Source organism: Ochotona princeps, chromosome 24 (assembly GCF_030435755.1).
Source record: "Ochotona princeps isolate mOchPri1 chromosome 24, mOchPri1.hap1, whole genome shotgun sequence".
NCBI lineage: Eukaryota > Metazoa > Chordata > Mammalia > Lagomorpha > Ochotonidae > Ochotona > Ochotona princeps.
The window spans coordinates 1624183-1641374 of NC_080855.1; the positions used below are offsets into that span (position 1 = coordinate 1624183).

At 42.1% G+C, this 17192-nt stretch overlaps 1 protein-coding gene across 1 annotated transcript in view; it reads left to right on the forward strand.

Moving 5' to 3' along the window:
- The window catches only part of LOC131483219 (cytochrome P450 3A6-like), a 60028-nt gene that overhangs the window by 39554 nt on the left and 3282 nt on the right, over positions 1-17192 (forward strand). Inside the window, exons 8-9 of the mRNA XM_058680731.1 lie at positions 15043-15170; positions 15389-15455. Coding sequence (XP_058536714.1) covers positions 15043-15170; positions 15389-15455 — 195 coding nt within the window. The remainder of the gene's footprint in view (positions 1-15042; positions 15171-15388; positions 15456-17192) is intronic.

The following is a 17192-nucleotide window of genomic DNA, read 5'->3' on the forward strand; positions in this document are numbered from 1 at the left end:
CCATGGTGATGGAAATTTTCGCTGATGGTATATTCGAGCTTTTGATTGACTGGGATGATACTCTGCTGGCTCTGTCTTCAGACCAGAGAGGGTATACCTAAGAAGCCGATGAACTTGACTGGACAATAAGATGCTGGACTCTATGTTTGGTATATGCTTGCAATGGGGGAATCTCAACTGAACTTGAGCTGTGGTTATGCAACAAGGTGGAGGAATCCACCATCATGGGAGGGTATGGGGCAGGGGTGGGAGAACCCAAGTATCTATGTAACTGTGTCACATAATACAATGTAATTAATGAAGTTAAATAATAATAAAAAAAGAATCAGAAATTCTCCATTTCTGATATATCAGCTTTCGTTTGATTCATTGCTGACATTTCCTGTGTAACTCATTCCTTAAATTCCTAGAACTCCTGCTTACTTGCTTTTCATTGTTAAGGCTTATAACAAGTGTTTTGAACTCTGACTCACCTCTTTTTTCCACGTATTCCTCAGTAAATTCTGAGGTTGGCCAAGGCTTTTGCTCCTCTGCAGGAGAGACTTCAGTCATATTCATTGTGCTTTTATCTCTTTTTTTTGCTCTTTGTCTTGGTACTTCTGGCTATTAGATTCTCCTCCTTGATGCACGTTTCCAAACTATGTCCCCCACAGGTCTGCAGTTCGATTGTACTTATTGTGGTTGGTATGCAATTCTTTGTTTACAGTCTTCTGTATTACACCCTCCATCGAGTTTCAGATATGTGCTCTTATGTTACACTTCCACCACGGTCTGTATACCCCAGCTCCTAGCTCACCACTCTCTCTCCTGTGACTCTGTACTATTTTTGCACCGCTGTCAGCACAATGTTTCTCCCATTTTCAGTTCACATAGTTCTCAGGATTATAGTGTATGTGCAGCTCACTGTTGTCCCTACAGTGCCAAAGCCTTTGCCACACTGTACAAAGTGACACCTCATGTGAAACTTGTGGAGTTCTTGATCTGTTGGCCATTAGGTCTGGGGGCTACCTGGACCTATTTTTGGAGAAACTTGAAGCATGCTGCATTGCTGCAGTTCGCTGAGCCAGTAATAAGTTCACTTTCAACTTAGTTCATGCTCAGTTCTGTCCGATATCCATTGTCTCCCTACACAAGATGGTGCCCAATTGGGCTATAGTTGGGTTAAGCTGTATATCTGCCCTGTTCCTGCACCACCTGGTTGGAATCTGATGCTCTGTCTCTGCTCTTGGTCAAGTTATAAAAGCCAGCAAATTGGGCGGTTCTTTGTCTAGGTTCACCTTCTGAGTTCTCAATCAAGTCCCCTTCACACCTGGTTTTTGGTGCAGTTCTGGCTTCTGGTGCAGTGTAGGTAGCCATTTGCTTAATGTCGCTGGTGTATTTGATCACTGAGGCAGCACACTATTGTCTTCGCTACTTTCCTGTGTCTCTCAGTCTCCACGTTTCCCTCCCTCCCTCCCTTTGTTGTTACACTGTTCTTTTTTTTTTTTTTTTGGTTTTTGTTATGGATATTTTTTTCTTTTTGATTACATTGTATTATTGGACACAGTTTTATAAGCACTGGGATTCCCCCAACCCCTCCTCTAACCCTCCCACCATGGTGGATTCCTCCTGCTTGTTGCATTACCACAGTTCAAGTTCAGTTGAGATTCCTTCATTGGAAGTATATACCAAGCATAGAGTCCAGAATCTTATTGTCCAGATAAGTTCAATGGCTTCTTGGGAAGATCTTCTCTGGTCTGAAGGTAGAACCATGCAGAGCATCATCCCAATCAATTAAAAGCCTCAACATAACATCAACAATTTATAACGTTATGGAAATAACTGACATAGTGTTGAGTAACCATTATGTTGAAAAAATGCAAGTTCTTAACCACATCCTGTGACTACTTCATTGAAATTTCAATTTTAGTTTATATACAACCGGGTTCTATACATATTAAAATAGCTATAGATTACTGTTCAGCTGTCTCGTGTCTCTTTTCATTATAATATTTAGCCTTTTATAGCTTTGAATCATAATTTTGCTGCACCTGGCTTTTATTCAGGAAGTCTAGACTGGCTTATAACTCCAACAAGACATATGTCAACAGTTTAGGTGCAGAACAGTTTTAGAAGGGGTGTGCACAGAACTCCTCAATACCCTAGTGAGGAATAACTAATATTTCATGTCTTCCTCACACCTTCTAAGGTGATGGAAGATTTCTCCACTCTCCCGCCCCATTACAGAATAACATAGGGTATTAAAAGTATATTAAGTTTTACCCTTCTTTGATGTAGATCATAAGCAGTCTGATTACAATTGATTGTTGGTTCATTGGTTACTTCACAATATCTTATTGCATGTGAGATAGGCTGTTTGAGGTTGAGATAATATTACATTTTACAGGTAATATTTTTCATTTTGACATCATTTCATCTTAAATTAAGTCAGACATGTGTTATTTAACTTTTTCAGATTGGCTCATTTTCCTTAGCATCATGATTTCTGGTTGGGCACATTTGGCCACAAAGAACTGCATTTTTTTTTCAATAACTGAGTAGTATTCCATGGATTAGATGAATCATAGCTTTCTTATCCAGTCTTCTGTTGATGGGCATTTTGGTTGCTTCCATGTTTTTGCAATTACTGATTGTGCTGCTATGAACATAGGGGTGCATGTTGGCTTCTCATGTAACAGGTGTTTTGGATATATTTCTAGGAGTGCTATTGCGGGATCATATGGGATACAGATTTTGAGATGTTTGAGTATTCTCCATACTGATTTTCATAGAGTCTGTACAAGCATGCAGCCCCACCAGCAATGGAGTAGTGTTCCCTTTTCCCTGCATCCTTGTCAACAAGTGTTGTTGGTGTTTCCTTTTTTGTGGGCCAGTAATACTGGCGTTAGGTGGTACCTTATTGAAGTTTTAATTTGGATTTCCCTTTTTGCCAGGGAACTTGAACATTTTTTCATATGTTTGTATGCCATTTGGATTTGTTCCTTTGTGAAATGTCTGCCCTGCCCATTTCCCATGCCCATTTCCTGAGTGGCTTGTTTGTTTTGACATTTTGGTTGTTTTGTAGCTCTTTGTATATTCTGGAGATTAGCCCTCTATCACCTATGTCGTGCAAGAAGATCTTCTCCCATTCTCTGGGCTGCTTTTTGATTTGTTGGTTGTTTCCCTTGCTGTACAGAAGCTTCTTAGTTTGATGAAGTCCCAATTGTTTATTTTGGTCTTGATTGCTACTGCTTTTGGTGTCCTTTTTAGGAAGTCAGGACCTACCCCTAGATCTTGCAGGGTGTTTTCAACACTTTCTTCCAAACGTTTGAAGGTTTCTGGATGTAGGTTTAGATCTTTTATCCATTTAGATTTGATCTTAGTGTATGTTGAGACATGTGGGTCTATCTTTTTGTTTCTGCAGGATATTACCCAGTTGTCCCAACAGCATTTATTGAAGAGACCTTCCTATTTGCTTGGATTGTCGTTTGTCTTTTTGTCAAAGATTATTTGGCTGTATCTCTGTGGGTTCCCTTCTGGTGTTGCTATTCTGCTCCATTGATACTCCTCTCTATCTTTGTGCCAGTACCAGGCTGTTTTGATAACCACTGCCCTATATTATGTCCAGATATCCGGAACTGTGATCCCCCTGTCACCTTTTTTTTTAATTAGTGTTTTTTAAATTATTTTTATTAATTCATTAATTACATTGTATTATGTGACACAGTTTCATAGGTACTTGGATTCTCCCCAACCCTCCCCAAACCTTCCCACCATGGTGGATTTCTCCACCTTGTTGCATAACCACAGTTCAAGTTCAATTGAGATTCCCCCATTGCAAGCGTATGCCAAACATAGAGTTCAGCATCTTATTGTCCAGTCAAGTTCAACAGCTTCTTAGGTATACCCTCTCTGGTCTGAAGACAGAGCCAGCAGAGTATCATCCCAGTCAATTAAAAGTTCCAACATACCATCAGCAAAAATTTACATAATTATGGAATTAATTGACATAGTAATGGGTAACCAATATGTTAAAAGTAAATGAGAGTTCTTAACCACCTTCTGTGACCACCTCATTGACATTTCAATTTTAGTTTATACACAACATATAACATCCATAACATAGCATGTTATACATAACATCATATCATCTTAAATTAAGGCAAACATGTGGTATTTAACCATTTCTTCAGGATGGTTCCAAGTATTGAGGGTTTTTTGTGTTTCCAGATGAATCTTTGTATCGTTTTTTCCATTTCCATGAAGAATGTTTTGGGCAATTTGATTGGCATTGCATTGAATGTATATATTGCTTTTCGTAGTATGGACATTTTAATGATATTGATTTTACCTATCCAGGAGCATGGGATGATACTTCATCTTTTGAGGTCTTGTTCAATTTCTTTTTTAAGTAGTTTGTACTTTTCTTCAAAAAGGTCTCCTACATTTTGGTTAGATTTATTCCTAGATACTGCATACTTTTCTCTGTTATTTTTATGGTATCTTGATGATTAGTTCGTTTTCTATCTTGAGGCTGTTTGCATACACTGTGGCTGTTGATTTTTCTTCATTAATTTTGTACCCTGCCACTCTACCAAATTCTTGTATAAGTTCTAGCAGTCTCTGTATTGAGTCTCTTGGGTCTTCTATGTAGAGAATCATGTCATCTGCGTATAGAGAAAGCTTGAATTCTTCTTTTACCATTTGAATTCCCTTGATTTCTTTGTCTTATTGCCTCAGCGAGTACCTCTAGAACTATGTTGAATAGCAGCAGTAATAGTGGACATAATTGTCTTGTTCCAGATCTCAGTGGAAAGAGTTCCAGTTTTTCTCCATTCAGTATGATGCTGGCGTTGGGTTTTTCATACATTGCTTTGATTATGTTGTGAATTGTTCCTTCTATGCCTACCTTGGTTAGGATTTTTAGCAGGAAATGGTGTTGGATTTTGTCGAAAGCTTTTTCTGCATCTATTGATACTACCATGTGATTCTTGTTTTTCTTTTTTTGAATGTGGTGTATCACATTTTTGGATTTCCAAATGCTGAACCATCTCTGCCTTCCAGGTATAAATCCTACTTGATCAGGGTGAATGAGCTGTCGGATGATTTTTTGAATTCTATTGGCTAGGATTTTGTTGAGAATCTTAGCATCAATGTTCATCAGAGAAATAGTTCTGTAGTTTTCCTTCTCTGTAGGATCTCTGTCCGGTTTTGGGATTAAGGTGATGTTGGCTTCATAGAATGAGATTGGAAGGGTTGCTTCCTTTTCTATTGTTTTGAAGAGTTTGTAGAGGATTGGGGTCAGCTCTGTTCGGAATGTTTTGTAGAATTCTGTAGTGAAGCCATCTGGGCCTGGGCATTTCTTTGTTGGGAGATCTTTAATCACTGATTCAATCTCTGCTTCAGTTATGGGTTTGTTCAGGTTGTTTGTTGCCTCTGGCCTAAGTTTTGTTAGGTGATGGGAATCTAAAAACTTTTCCATTTCTTGGAGGTCTTCTGATTTATTGGAGTACAGTTCTTAGAAGTAGTTTCTAATTATGTTCTTAATGGTTGCAGTGTTTGTTGTTATGTTGCCTTTTTCATCCTTAATGCTGTTAATTCTCACTTTCTCTTGTTTTTTTCTTGTCAGTCGGGCCAGTGGGGTGTCTATCTTGTTTATCTTCTTGAAAATTCAGCTTTTTGATTCATTGATTTTGTGTATACGTTTTTATTTCTATTTGGTTTATCACTTCCCTTGTTTTGATGATTTCTTTCCTGTTGTGTGTGGGGCCCTTCTGCTGCTGCTTTTCCAATTCCTGGGAGTGTGTGTTTAGTTCCTGTATTTGGCACCTCTCTTGGGCCTTGACATGAGTTCCAATTGCAATGAACCTACCCTCTAGCACTGCTTTGGTAGTGTCCCACAAGTTTTGGAATGTTGTATTAGAGTTTTCATTGGTTTCCATCAATTTTTTTATCTCATCTTTAATTTCTTCTCTGACCCATTATTCGTTTAATAGCATTTCGTTCAGCCTCCATTAGTTTCTGTATTTTTGGGGCATTTTGAATTGTCGATTTCCAGTTTCATTCCATGGTGGTCTGAGAGGGTACATGGTATGATTCCTATCTTTTTGAAGTTATTTAGATTTGCTTTGTGTCCTGTCATGTGGTCGATCCTGGAGAAGGTCTCATGCACTGCTGATAAAAATGTATAATCTGTGGTCTTAGCATAAAAGTTCTATAAATGTCTACCAAGTCCAGCTGTTCTGTTGTTTGTGTGACCTCTGTTGTTTTTTTGTTGAGCTTTTGCTTCATTGATTTGTCTTTTGGTGTTAATGGTGTGTTGAGCTCACCCACAATTATTGTATGTGTATCTATGTCTCCCCTTCAGTCTGTAAGTAATTGCTTCATGTAGATAGGCGAGTTCGAATTCGGTGCATATATGTTCACAATGGTGATTACTTCCTGATGGTTTATTCCTTTTAACAATATAAAATGTCCTTCCAACCCTTTTGATGTTTATGACATTGAAGGGTATATCATCTGAAATTAGGACAGTTACTCCAGCCTTTTTTTCTCGTCCATTGGCATGAAATATCTTTTTCCATCCCTTCACTTTCCGTTTCTTAGAGGCTTTTCTGGTTAGATGTGTCTCTTGTAGGCAACAGATAATTGGGTCCTGTTTGATGATCCATTCCGTTAATCTATGTCTTTTGATTGGTGAGTTTAGGTCATTTGTGTCAAAAGTTAATATTGAGAGGTTGTGATTTTGCCCTGCAATACATGTGTGTGTGTTTGTGGGTGTTGATATCTTTGTAATTACCCCTCCTTGTGTGGACTTTAGTGAGGAGACCTTCCTGTTTGCCATCGTTGCATATGGTTTGCCTCCTTTTTTTGGATTTAGCGCGTTTCGAAGGAGATTTTGTAGAGCTGGTTTTGTGCTGGCATATTCTTCTAATTTCTCTTTGCTATGCAAGTATCTGATTTCATGCTCAAATACGAATGAGATCTTTGCTGGGTACAATATTCTTGGTTGACAGTTGTTCCTATTCAGGATTTGGAAGATCTTTGTCCTTTCTCTTCTTGCTTGTAGGGTCTCTTCAAAGAAGTCAGCAGTGATTCTGATTGGTTTTCCCCTGTATGTGATCTTTTCTCTGCTTCGTACTTGTCTCAGGATTCTTTCTTCGTCTTTGTTGGAGTGGAACTTGAGCACCATATGTCTAGGTGAAGATCTCTCTGGGTAGTATCTGTTGGGAATTCTCTGTCCGTCCTGGATTTGGGCTGGTTTCATGTTCCAAGAGTTTTGGAAGTTTTGCTATATAATTTCATTGAGCACCATTTGCATTTCTGACTCTTTTCTGCTCCTTCGGGAAGGCCAATAATCCTGATATTCGATTTTCTGAGGCTGTCTTTCATTTCTTGTATGGTCTTGTTGGCTTTGTTCAGACTTGTCTCCATCGGTTTAATGAACTGGGTATCTTGATTTTGCTTGTCTTCTGTTTAAGAGATCCTCTCTTCTGCTGCATTTATTCTGTTGGTTAGGCTCTAAACTTTGTGCTCTAAGTCAAGGATTTTGTTTTTCACTTGTTGTGTTTCTGTGACTATGTGGTTCTTGAATTCCTTGAAGTCTTCCCAGTTCTTCTCATTGTCTCTGATGAATTTTATCATTATTATTTTTTAATTCTTTGTCTGGTAGAACTTCCATGTCTTCATCTCACAACTCTGAAATAGACATTGGCTTTTGGTCCTTTTTGGTGGGGTGTTGGCTCTGTCATCTGAATCATTAATTTTCCTGATACCTCTCCCCATTGCATTAGTGTTTGTTTTTGAGAGACCCAGGCACCAGTGTGCTGAGGGGTCTCCAAGCGCTATGCTGCAGAGATCGGAGCCTGCAGGCATGGAGTAGCAGGGCGCGGGTGTATTCAAGGCCCTTTTGGTGCATCCCCAGCACACAGGACCACAGGGTGCCACTTCTGAGGCCCAGCAGATTCAAGGCGCACTCTCAGTGATCCCCTACACGTACAAGACCGCAGGGCATGGGGGAATGAAGGCGCTCTCTGGGTGTGCCCCCTGCGTGCGGGTCCACAGGATGCAGAGAATTCTAGGTGCTTTCTCAGTGTGTCCCCAGTGCCAGGGGCTGCTGGGGGCAGAGGGTTCAAGGCACTCTCCCGAAGCATTTCCTGTTTGCAGGTCTGCACAGTGTGGCGCGGGAGTATTCAATGCCTTCCTGGTACATTGTCCATGCACGGGAATGCAGGACGTGGAGGGTTCCAGGCGTTCTCTCAGAGCATCTCCTGTTTGCCGGTCTGCACAGTGTGGTGCGGGAGTATTCCTATTCCGTGCACTCTAGGTTCTTCGCCGGCGCCCGGCACTGCAGGGTGTTGAAGGTTCCAGGCTCTCTCCCGGAGCATCTCCTGATGTGGGTCTGCACAGCGTGGCGCAAGAGTATTCAGTGCCCTCCTGGTGTGTCACCTGAGCACAGGACTGCAGGGCGCGGAGGGTTCCAGGCAATCTCAGAGCATCTACTGAGCACGGGTCTGCACAGTGCAGCTCCTGTGCGCGGGTCCGCATTGGGGAGTATTTAAGGTGCTCTCTCTGTGCCTCCTCAGTGCACAGGACTGCTGAGCACCACCTCCAAGACACAGATTCGGCAGTTTCAAAGCACTTGCCCTGTGGCATCAGTCACTGGAAACCCGCAGGGAGAGATAGGGAGAGGAGCACCAAGGAGGCTCGGGCCTTGTGCGTGCCCCTGGAGGGCAAGCTCCGGGAGCTGCTGACCCACAACTGCCCCTACCATACTCACCCAAACCTCAGGTTCTTGCAGTCTGCCTCTGCCGCTGGTGAGGACCTTCACCAGTGATGATCCCTCCAAGCTTCCTTATCGTCTGGGCTGGCTGCATCTCCTGTCGGCTGCCTAAAAACATGACTCACCAGGTCTGGAGCGGGATGCTGTTTTTCCCTGTCATTTGTTTTGTTTTGTTTTGTTTTGTTTCGTTTCTGGTTGCTCTTCCGAGTTGTGTGGATCTTTTTGGCTCCACACTGTCCAGAGAACTTCATGCACCTCTCCCTGCAGTTCTTTGCTGCTCCACTTACTCTGTAGCATCCTATCCCTCTCTCGCTGTTATATCCCTCACATCCATCCTCCTATGTCGGCCATCTTGGCTTTCTCTGCTCTGTTCTTTTTTTATTTCCTTGAAGGTGCACTCTCTGCTTGATATTGGCTAATATTGCTCTACTTAAAAGTGTACTTACATCAATATGATTATCTCCAGCCCCATTTCTTACATAAAAGGACCGGTGCTGCGTCCCATCCTAACACTGACCTCCACATAGTCGACCCTCATGTACAGCATTGGGAACTACAGTCCAGTCAGAGTGAACCCCCAAAACTTCCATATTCAGAAGATTTGTCCGGTCTGTCTTACCTCCCCTTTAGCTCTCATCCACATAATTAGGCATTAAAGCCTAACTCATCCCAGTTGACTCCACCCTCCAGCCCACGCTCTTGCCAGTGGGTACCACTACCTGTCATGGCAGGCCTGCCTGCAGTCCTGGTTCTCATGAACAAGCCATTGTTTAAAGAAGTTGAGAAAAACAATGTTTTACTCAGTCTAGCAAGAAACGCAAGAGAGAAAACCAAGTAAAATTAGAGATGAAAAAGAAAAGATCCTAAGAAACAAATTAGTTGATCTCTTCTGGAGGATTGGATCCTTTGATCAATATGAGGTGTTCTTCTTCATTGCTTTAAATGTTTTTCATGTCAAAGTCTGTATTATCTGATATAAGAATGACTATGCCAACTTGCTCTTTACTTTTCATTAGCTTTGAATATGTTTTAGCGTCCTTTTACTTTCAGATTCTGCATATCTTTGTTGTTGAGATGTGTCTCCTGTAGGCAGCAGATAGATGGGTTTTGTTTTTTGATCCAGTCCTCTAATCTATGGCACTTGATTGATGAATTTAATCCATCTGCATTCAGGGTTAACATGAATAGGTAATAATTTATTTCTGATATTTTAGCAAAGGATTGTTCTTCATTTAGTCTTTTGTTGTCCTTTTAATGGGATATTCTCCAGGTGTGTCTTTGGTTTTGTTGGGTGCTATTCCTCTTCTTTGTCAAGAGAACAACTTTAAGTATCATTTGTGGTGCAGGTCTGAAGAGGAAATTCTTTGAGCTTTTCTTTTATGTGAAAATTTTTACTTCATTTTCAAAGAGAAAAGAAAGCTTTGTTGGGAAGTTCTTTTGGGCTGACAACAATTTTCTCTTATTATATGTAATATGTCGCTCAATTCTCAATAAATTACCTGATTGTTTTCAAGTGCACTTTTATGGATATCTTTCTTGTTTTTAGCTGAAGTAATCTTGATTTTCATGTTGTGGTAAGGAATGCATTGGTAAAACCTATTGGGAGTTCTGTGCCCCCTATTTTATATTTTTCCCAATTCTTTCTCCAAATTAAGGAAGTTTTTATTTCTTATTTTACTGTGCACATTTTTAAAGCCCAGCTTCTTTTTTCTGTCTCTTTTGGAACTCACATAATTCTTTCATTTGGCCTTTTAATACTGTCCCTTAATTCCTGAATGGTTTTGTTAGCTTTATTCATCTTCCAGCCTTTTGGTTTTTCTCCCATTTTTGAAAATAATGTCTTCCAATTAGGAGATTTCTTCCTTCTTTGAGGGTGTCAATGAATTTTAAATTTGCTCCATTGTGCCTTTTATTTGTAATAATTAACTTGATTTTGTTTCAGTGTTGCTATATGCTGGGTGAAACGTTATTTAAACTCCTTAGACTGTTGTATGTGTTTCTCATTGTTTTTAAGCAGTTTGTAACAAGATATTGAAAGTATTTTTGAAAATTTTATTTTTAATTATTTCTACATTATTGATTAGTGTGGGAAAGGACAAGGGCTAGATGAATGTAAAGGAGATGATTAGTTCCAAAATCTCATTTTTGCTTCTTTTTCTCAGTGAAAAGGGAAAAGGGGGAGAAGCCACACTCAGCCACTCAACTACCTCTGTTTTCTGGAATTGGTGATTGCCACAATGCCATACTTGGGTCCATGATGTGAGGCAGGCTCTGTGAGTCCTGCTCAAGTGATTTTGATAGCTCAATAATTCTGAATTACTGCCAATCTTGCCATCCTAAGCACAATGAAATCCCTCCAGAACTCACTGGCTGACAATGAATTGACGTTTGCCCGGATATTCACTTCCAACCTTTGGCTAGGGTAGTTGATCAATTTCTTTCTGTTCTCCATTTTATTTTGTGGTACCAGGTACCCTCTAAAGACTCCAGTGCACCGCCATATGCTCCATGTGTATCTGGATATGCTATTTACTATTCCATCTAATCCACTGAGGAAGCCCAGCTCTGACACATGCCCTCCATGTTCAGACCATGCAGCCTACAATTCTCCCCATGTTTGGAATTCTGAGTACTGCAGTCATTTGGGGGAGGGATCCCCAAAGCAGCATTATCTGAGATGGTCCCTGACCTGATTCTTGGGTTTGCTTGCCAATACAGGGTCAGACACAATCCGTCTCCCAAATCAGCCCACATGCAAATTTGTGATTGCAAATGCTGAGTCAGCTTTTTGTCCAGCTTCATTTCCTACGCAAACCAATGGGTTTTTCAGCCAACTTTGATCCTTCTCACTACCCATTCATCCTTCATGTAAACCAGCAAGAGCTGCAGCATAGTCAGAACAACACCCAATAACCCACAGCAGGCCTGCTTCCTGACCTGCTGCCCTTGCTGCCAGTATATACAGTCAACTGGACCAGTTTCCCCCACATCCTATTTAGCTCTCATATTTATCAATGGACCCTGAAGCCTGGTTCAAGCAAACCAGCCTCATTATCCAGCCCAAACACATGCTGGTGGTTGCCAGTCTCTGTCTAGCCATGCCTGCCCAGTGTTGTTTTCCATGCCCACCAGTGGGAGTGGCAACTCAGAAGGGAGGTTCCCACTGTTTCCCATTTGCATCCACTCCCACTCCCAGATCTTGAACTTTTCAAGAGGTTCTGCAATTTAGTTTTACAGAATTTATCTCTGTTGTCAGCACCTGACAGATGATTCTGCAGAAAAGCCCAACCAACCTGCAACCACTCTGGCTTAAGCATGTACCAATGGGCACAGTTAACCCAGCTTGGCTTTCCCCTTAAACTAATTCACATGCAGGCTAATAGGTGTTCTCCTACTAGACGTATACCTCTCCCCTTTGGGTTGCATGCATGCTGGTTGGGTGTTGCATCCCAATATAGCATGGGCCCCTCCCATTGGCATTTGCCAGTGGTTGCTGTAGCCTGGCTCAGCCTTGTTTATCACCAATTCCAGCTCTCAATGGAGCAGGCTACAGCCTAGTCCAATCCAGGGAGCCCCCAGTCCTGGCCCTAATGTGAACTGGTTGATATTGTGGCTCAGCTCTGCCCAACCTACACTGCATTGTGGTGCTCAGATTGGCCAGTGGGTGAGATGAACTGTCCCGTCCTGGCTTGCCCCAGACCTGAGCCAAACGTATACTGGTGAGTACTGTAACCTGGCCTGATCTGGGCTGTTTCCTGCCTTGGTTCTTGTGCTCACCTGCAGGGACTGTGTACCAACAGAGGAGTTCTCCAAACTCCTCTGTCAGAAACTATCCCAGTGCCAGGTCTCTCATACACTGGTGGATCAATGCTCAGCCAACATGACCCACATCCTGTCCTAGCAGGAGCAGTGTCTTTTCCTAACAAACCCTCACCCATTTTGGTTCTTATTGTTGGATGTTTGAGCCCAGTAAAGCCTGTTCTACACACAGGCATGGCTTACATATGGCTCAGCAGGGTCAGAGAATTAACCCAGCCTTTCCTTCACCCACCTTGGTTCTCATGATTATGGGTAGGTGCTGGATTGTAGCCTAGCATGTCACACCCCATACCCAGTTCACACCCATGCCAAGATACATTGCAGTCATGTCCAGAGCAGATCATTGACCCCTCCATCTTCACACTCACCAGTCGGAAGCCCCACCCAGCCTGGGTTTCTCCTTAGCTCCTCAACCAGCCCTGTTTTTAGCCAAAGATTATGTGCATGCCAGTGGTTGCTCTGGCCCAGTTTGACATAGCTCCTCCCTTATCTTTGGCTTTGCCTTCAGAAGCTACAGCCTGGCCTGATTCATCTGGTCCCACTCCCAACTCTTGTTGGCCTGTATCCAGGCCCTGCACAATCTGTTTCCATCCCTGCCTCATTCCAGCTGTTAGATAGGATAGTCAAACCTAGCACAATCTCCACTGCAGTATGGTTTCTACACTTGTTAGTGTTCTAACGTTTGCTTGGCTTTGCCGTTCCACCCCCATCCAAAATCAGCACACATACTTGCCAGCAAATGGAGCTACATTGTCAAGCCTGCCCATTACCCAGGCCTGAACCATAGTTCACTAGCAGGAATGATGACCAACCAGGGAAGTTTCCAAAGTTCCCTTAGCTGGCTCAATCCCAGACATAGATCTCACATATGCCAGCTGGTATAGATCCATACCTCATAGCTTGCCCTTTCACCAAGCCTTTGTATGAGCTGGTTAATATTTTGGACTAGTCTGTCTCATACTCTGTTTTAAGGTGCACATACAGGTGCTGCAGCCTGAATCCGCCCAGTCTTGTCCCAGCCTCAGTACCCGTGTCAGCAGGATCCATGGTCATGCCTAGTTCAGCCCATCACTATCCCAACCCTTAAGCTGTCCAGTAGAACTTGTGATTCCATAGGATTAGGCCCATATATTACCCATAGAATCTACCCCTGGACCTGGTTCTCTTGTGTGTTTGTTAGTGTCATGGACAAGCCTAACATTACTTGTCCACTATGCTGACACTCACTGTCAGATATTGTGATCTAATCCTGCCAGGTATGCCCCTAACCCTAGCTTTTGTGTGGGCTGGCTTGTGGTAGGCAGCAGTTTCATGCTAACAAGTCCAACTCAAGGCTCCCATTTGGGAGTACATTGGTCAGACCCATAAATGCCCTCTGACATCTCCCCTCCATACCGTCAGCTCTCAGGCCGCTTGCTTACTCTCAAGTACAGTGGCCTCGTTGCTGGGAGTTCTTCAGGAATAATTTATTTGCAAAACACTCTCTGAGCTATCCTCCGTTTCCCATAGTGCCTCACCCCCTTTCCTAATGAATCCACAATCCTTGTGTCCAACAGTGCATGGGTTCTTCATTCCAGCCTTTGCAAGCATAGTCATTGGTTTACTGATCCAGACCTCTGTCTACCCACCAGAGTCCAATATCCTGGTATATTTGCTAGCCTGTTTCCTTACCCCTCCACCTACCCAAGATCCAGGCCTATTGAAATTCTCCAGGCCTGGCCCACCAGCACACCAGGGCAACATGCTGTGCTGGGGCTGTGGCTTCCCCTCACCTCACCTCACCTGGGTAAATTCCCAGGTTTGCTTACATGCTTAGATGTGAGCTCTCAGGTCCTCACATGCCCCACTGTTGCTATGCTCCCCACCCCCAAGCCCACATCCTCAGGCTCCCATGAGCTGACACACTCCCCTGCTCCCCTCACCGCCTTCTCAGGAAAGGAATATCTGTTTTAAAAATTCTTTATCCCCATTTCCTCAATGCATTCCTCAATTTAACTTCATGGCTGAAAATGGTTTTTGCTTCTTTTAGAGGGAGGCATTATTAATATTCGTTGTGACTGTCTTTTCTTTTGCTCTTGATCATTGCACTTCTGGTTAGATTTCTCTTAGGTTGGTTTCTAAGTTTTATCACCATAAGTCTACAGTTCGTGCTGCTGATTGTGTTCAGCACCCTGTTCTTCATTTGCAGTCACTTGTACCATTCTCTCTGGTGAGTTTCAGTACAGGGCCCTTGTGATAGTTAAAATGAAGGAAAGACCATTGATGTTCCTTTCTTGTAATGACCTGTGTGTGTGGTTGCGTCATTGTTGCCCAATGATTGCTCAGGAAGTCTAAAGAAAAATGCTGAAGGAATGTTTCCTTGTTGAGAACCTGAGGACTTTTACTCCTCTGATTGAAAAATTATATTTGTGCCACATAAATATTGCTTTGCAATATAATTTCTTTTTTTTCTTTTCCTATAGCACTCTTTCCTTTTCTCACCCCAGTGTATGAAGCATTGAATATCACTAGGCATTCCAGAGATGTTACAGAGTTTTTGAAAACATCTGTTGAAAAGATTAAAGAAGATCGCCTCAAAGACAAGAAAAAGGTAAATCTGATGTTATTTGCATGCGGATGTTCTTTTTTCCCCAGGATTTGGTGTTTCAACCATATGATCGTTTTGAGATATAATACTGAGATGATGACTCAGGCCACTCCAGGCAGACTTCTAGACTTAAGTGGGGCCTCCTCAAAGAGCAGCTGCAGTGCTGAACTTCTGATGGACTTCTGACTTAGGGTTATCTTGCTTTGATCTTTCTCTTTCAGCACCGAGTGGATTTACTGCAACTGATGATTAACTCCCAGAATTCCAAAGAAGTTAATTCCTACAAAGGTAATCAAGAATGTATAGGAAGCTCTGATGCAGGAATGGCTGTGTCATACAGTAGACCTATTTTCAGAATTCTGAAGAATTTCCATGTTGTCTTGCATAACTGTTGCTGGAAAATTGCATTTTTAATGTGCAGCCAGGTGCTGTTCATCCTTGGACTGCATTCGTTTTTCTTTTTATTACATTGCATTATATGACACAGTTTTATTGGTACTGGGATTCCCCCCACCCTTGCCCAAACCCTCCACCCATGGTGGATTTCGCCACCTTGCTGCATTGCCACAGTTCAAGTTCAGTTGAGATTCTTTCATTGCAAGCATATACCAAGCATAGAGTCCAGTATCTTATTGTCCAGACAAGTTCAATGGCTTCTTGGGGAAATCTTCTCTGATCTGAAGGTAGATCCAGCAGAGTATCATCCCGATCAATTAAAAGCCTCAACATAACATCAACAATTTATAACGTTATGGAATTAGTGGACATAGTATTGAGTAACCAATATGTTTAAAAAAATGCAAGTCCTTAACCATATCCTGTGACTTCTTCATTGACAATCTGATTTCAGTTTATATACAACCGGGTCCTATATACCATAAAATTGCTATAGAGTATTATTCAGTTGTCTCTTGCCTATTTTCAGTGTAGTATTTTGCATTTTAGAGCATTGAAGCATAATTTTGGTAAACCTGGTTTTTTTGGGGGGGGTGGGGGAAGTCTAGACTGGCTTATAACTCTAATAAGACATATGTGAAAAGTTTAGGTGCAGAACAGTTTTATGGAGGGGTGTGTAGAGAAACCTTCAATGCCTTGGTGAGGAGTAACTAATCTTTGTGTCCCACCTAGTAAGATATAAATGAGTCTACGCTGATCGCTTCCTGTCTGATTCTAGGCTTTCCTTGTTGTCCTCTGTTTATCTATTCTAGATTTTTTGTTTATTTGTTCAATTTGAGGGGTTTCCGGAGTAATCCTCATGGTCATTGCTTGAGAGGGGGTGGACCAAAAGTTGGAACCAAGTGAGGACCAGAGAGAGCTCCCCTCCCTAGTCCCGAAGAAGGTTTACTGTTCTGTTTCTGCGGACTGCTCAGGGCTCTTGGCTGTTGTTCTTATGTTCTTAGATCCTGTGAGGGAGGATTTGGACTTCTTCCATCCCATGTGGTAGATTCAAGTGGGAGTGGATTACCGCAGAGTTCTTGGCCTCCGAGGAAACTCCAATTCCCCATAGTCTCCTTGGTAGTTGGGATGTAGTCCTTGGTGCTCATACTGATAGACCTTTGTGAGGATCCGGGAGTCTTCAGGGTTGGGATACAAGCCTCCTCTTATCCCCCTGCTCCACTCTGGGGTCCGCCCCTACTCTTTGCATATGACCTCCTATTAAGAGATTGTCAGGATTGCTCTTAAGTCCCTCTATGTGTCTTTGTAGTTTAACTATTGTCTAATTCTAATTCGAGTCTGTTGTTCATGAGTTACCAGTTATGATCTTGGTAGGTTTCGTTTCACGTCTACCTTACACATTCTAGGGAGATGAAAGATTTCTCTGTTCTCCCACTCCATTATGGAATAACATAGGATATTAAAAGTATATTAGGTTTTACGTTTCTTTGATGTGGATTTTAAACAGTCTGACTCGCATTGATTGTTGGTTCTTTGGTTATTTTACAATATCTTATTGCATGAGGTATAGGCTGTTTGAGGTTGAGATAATATTAATTACAGGTTTTTCAGAGGAAGATTTACTGTCAT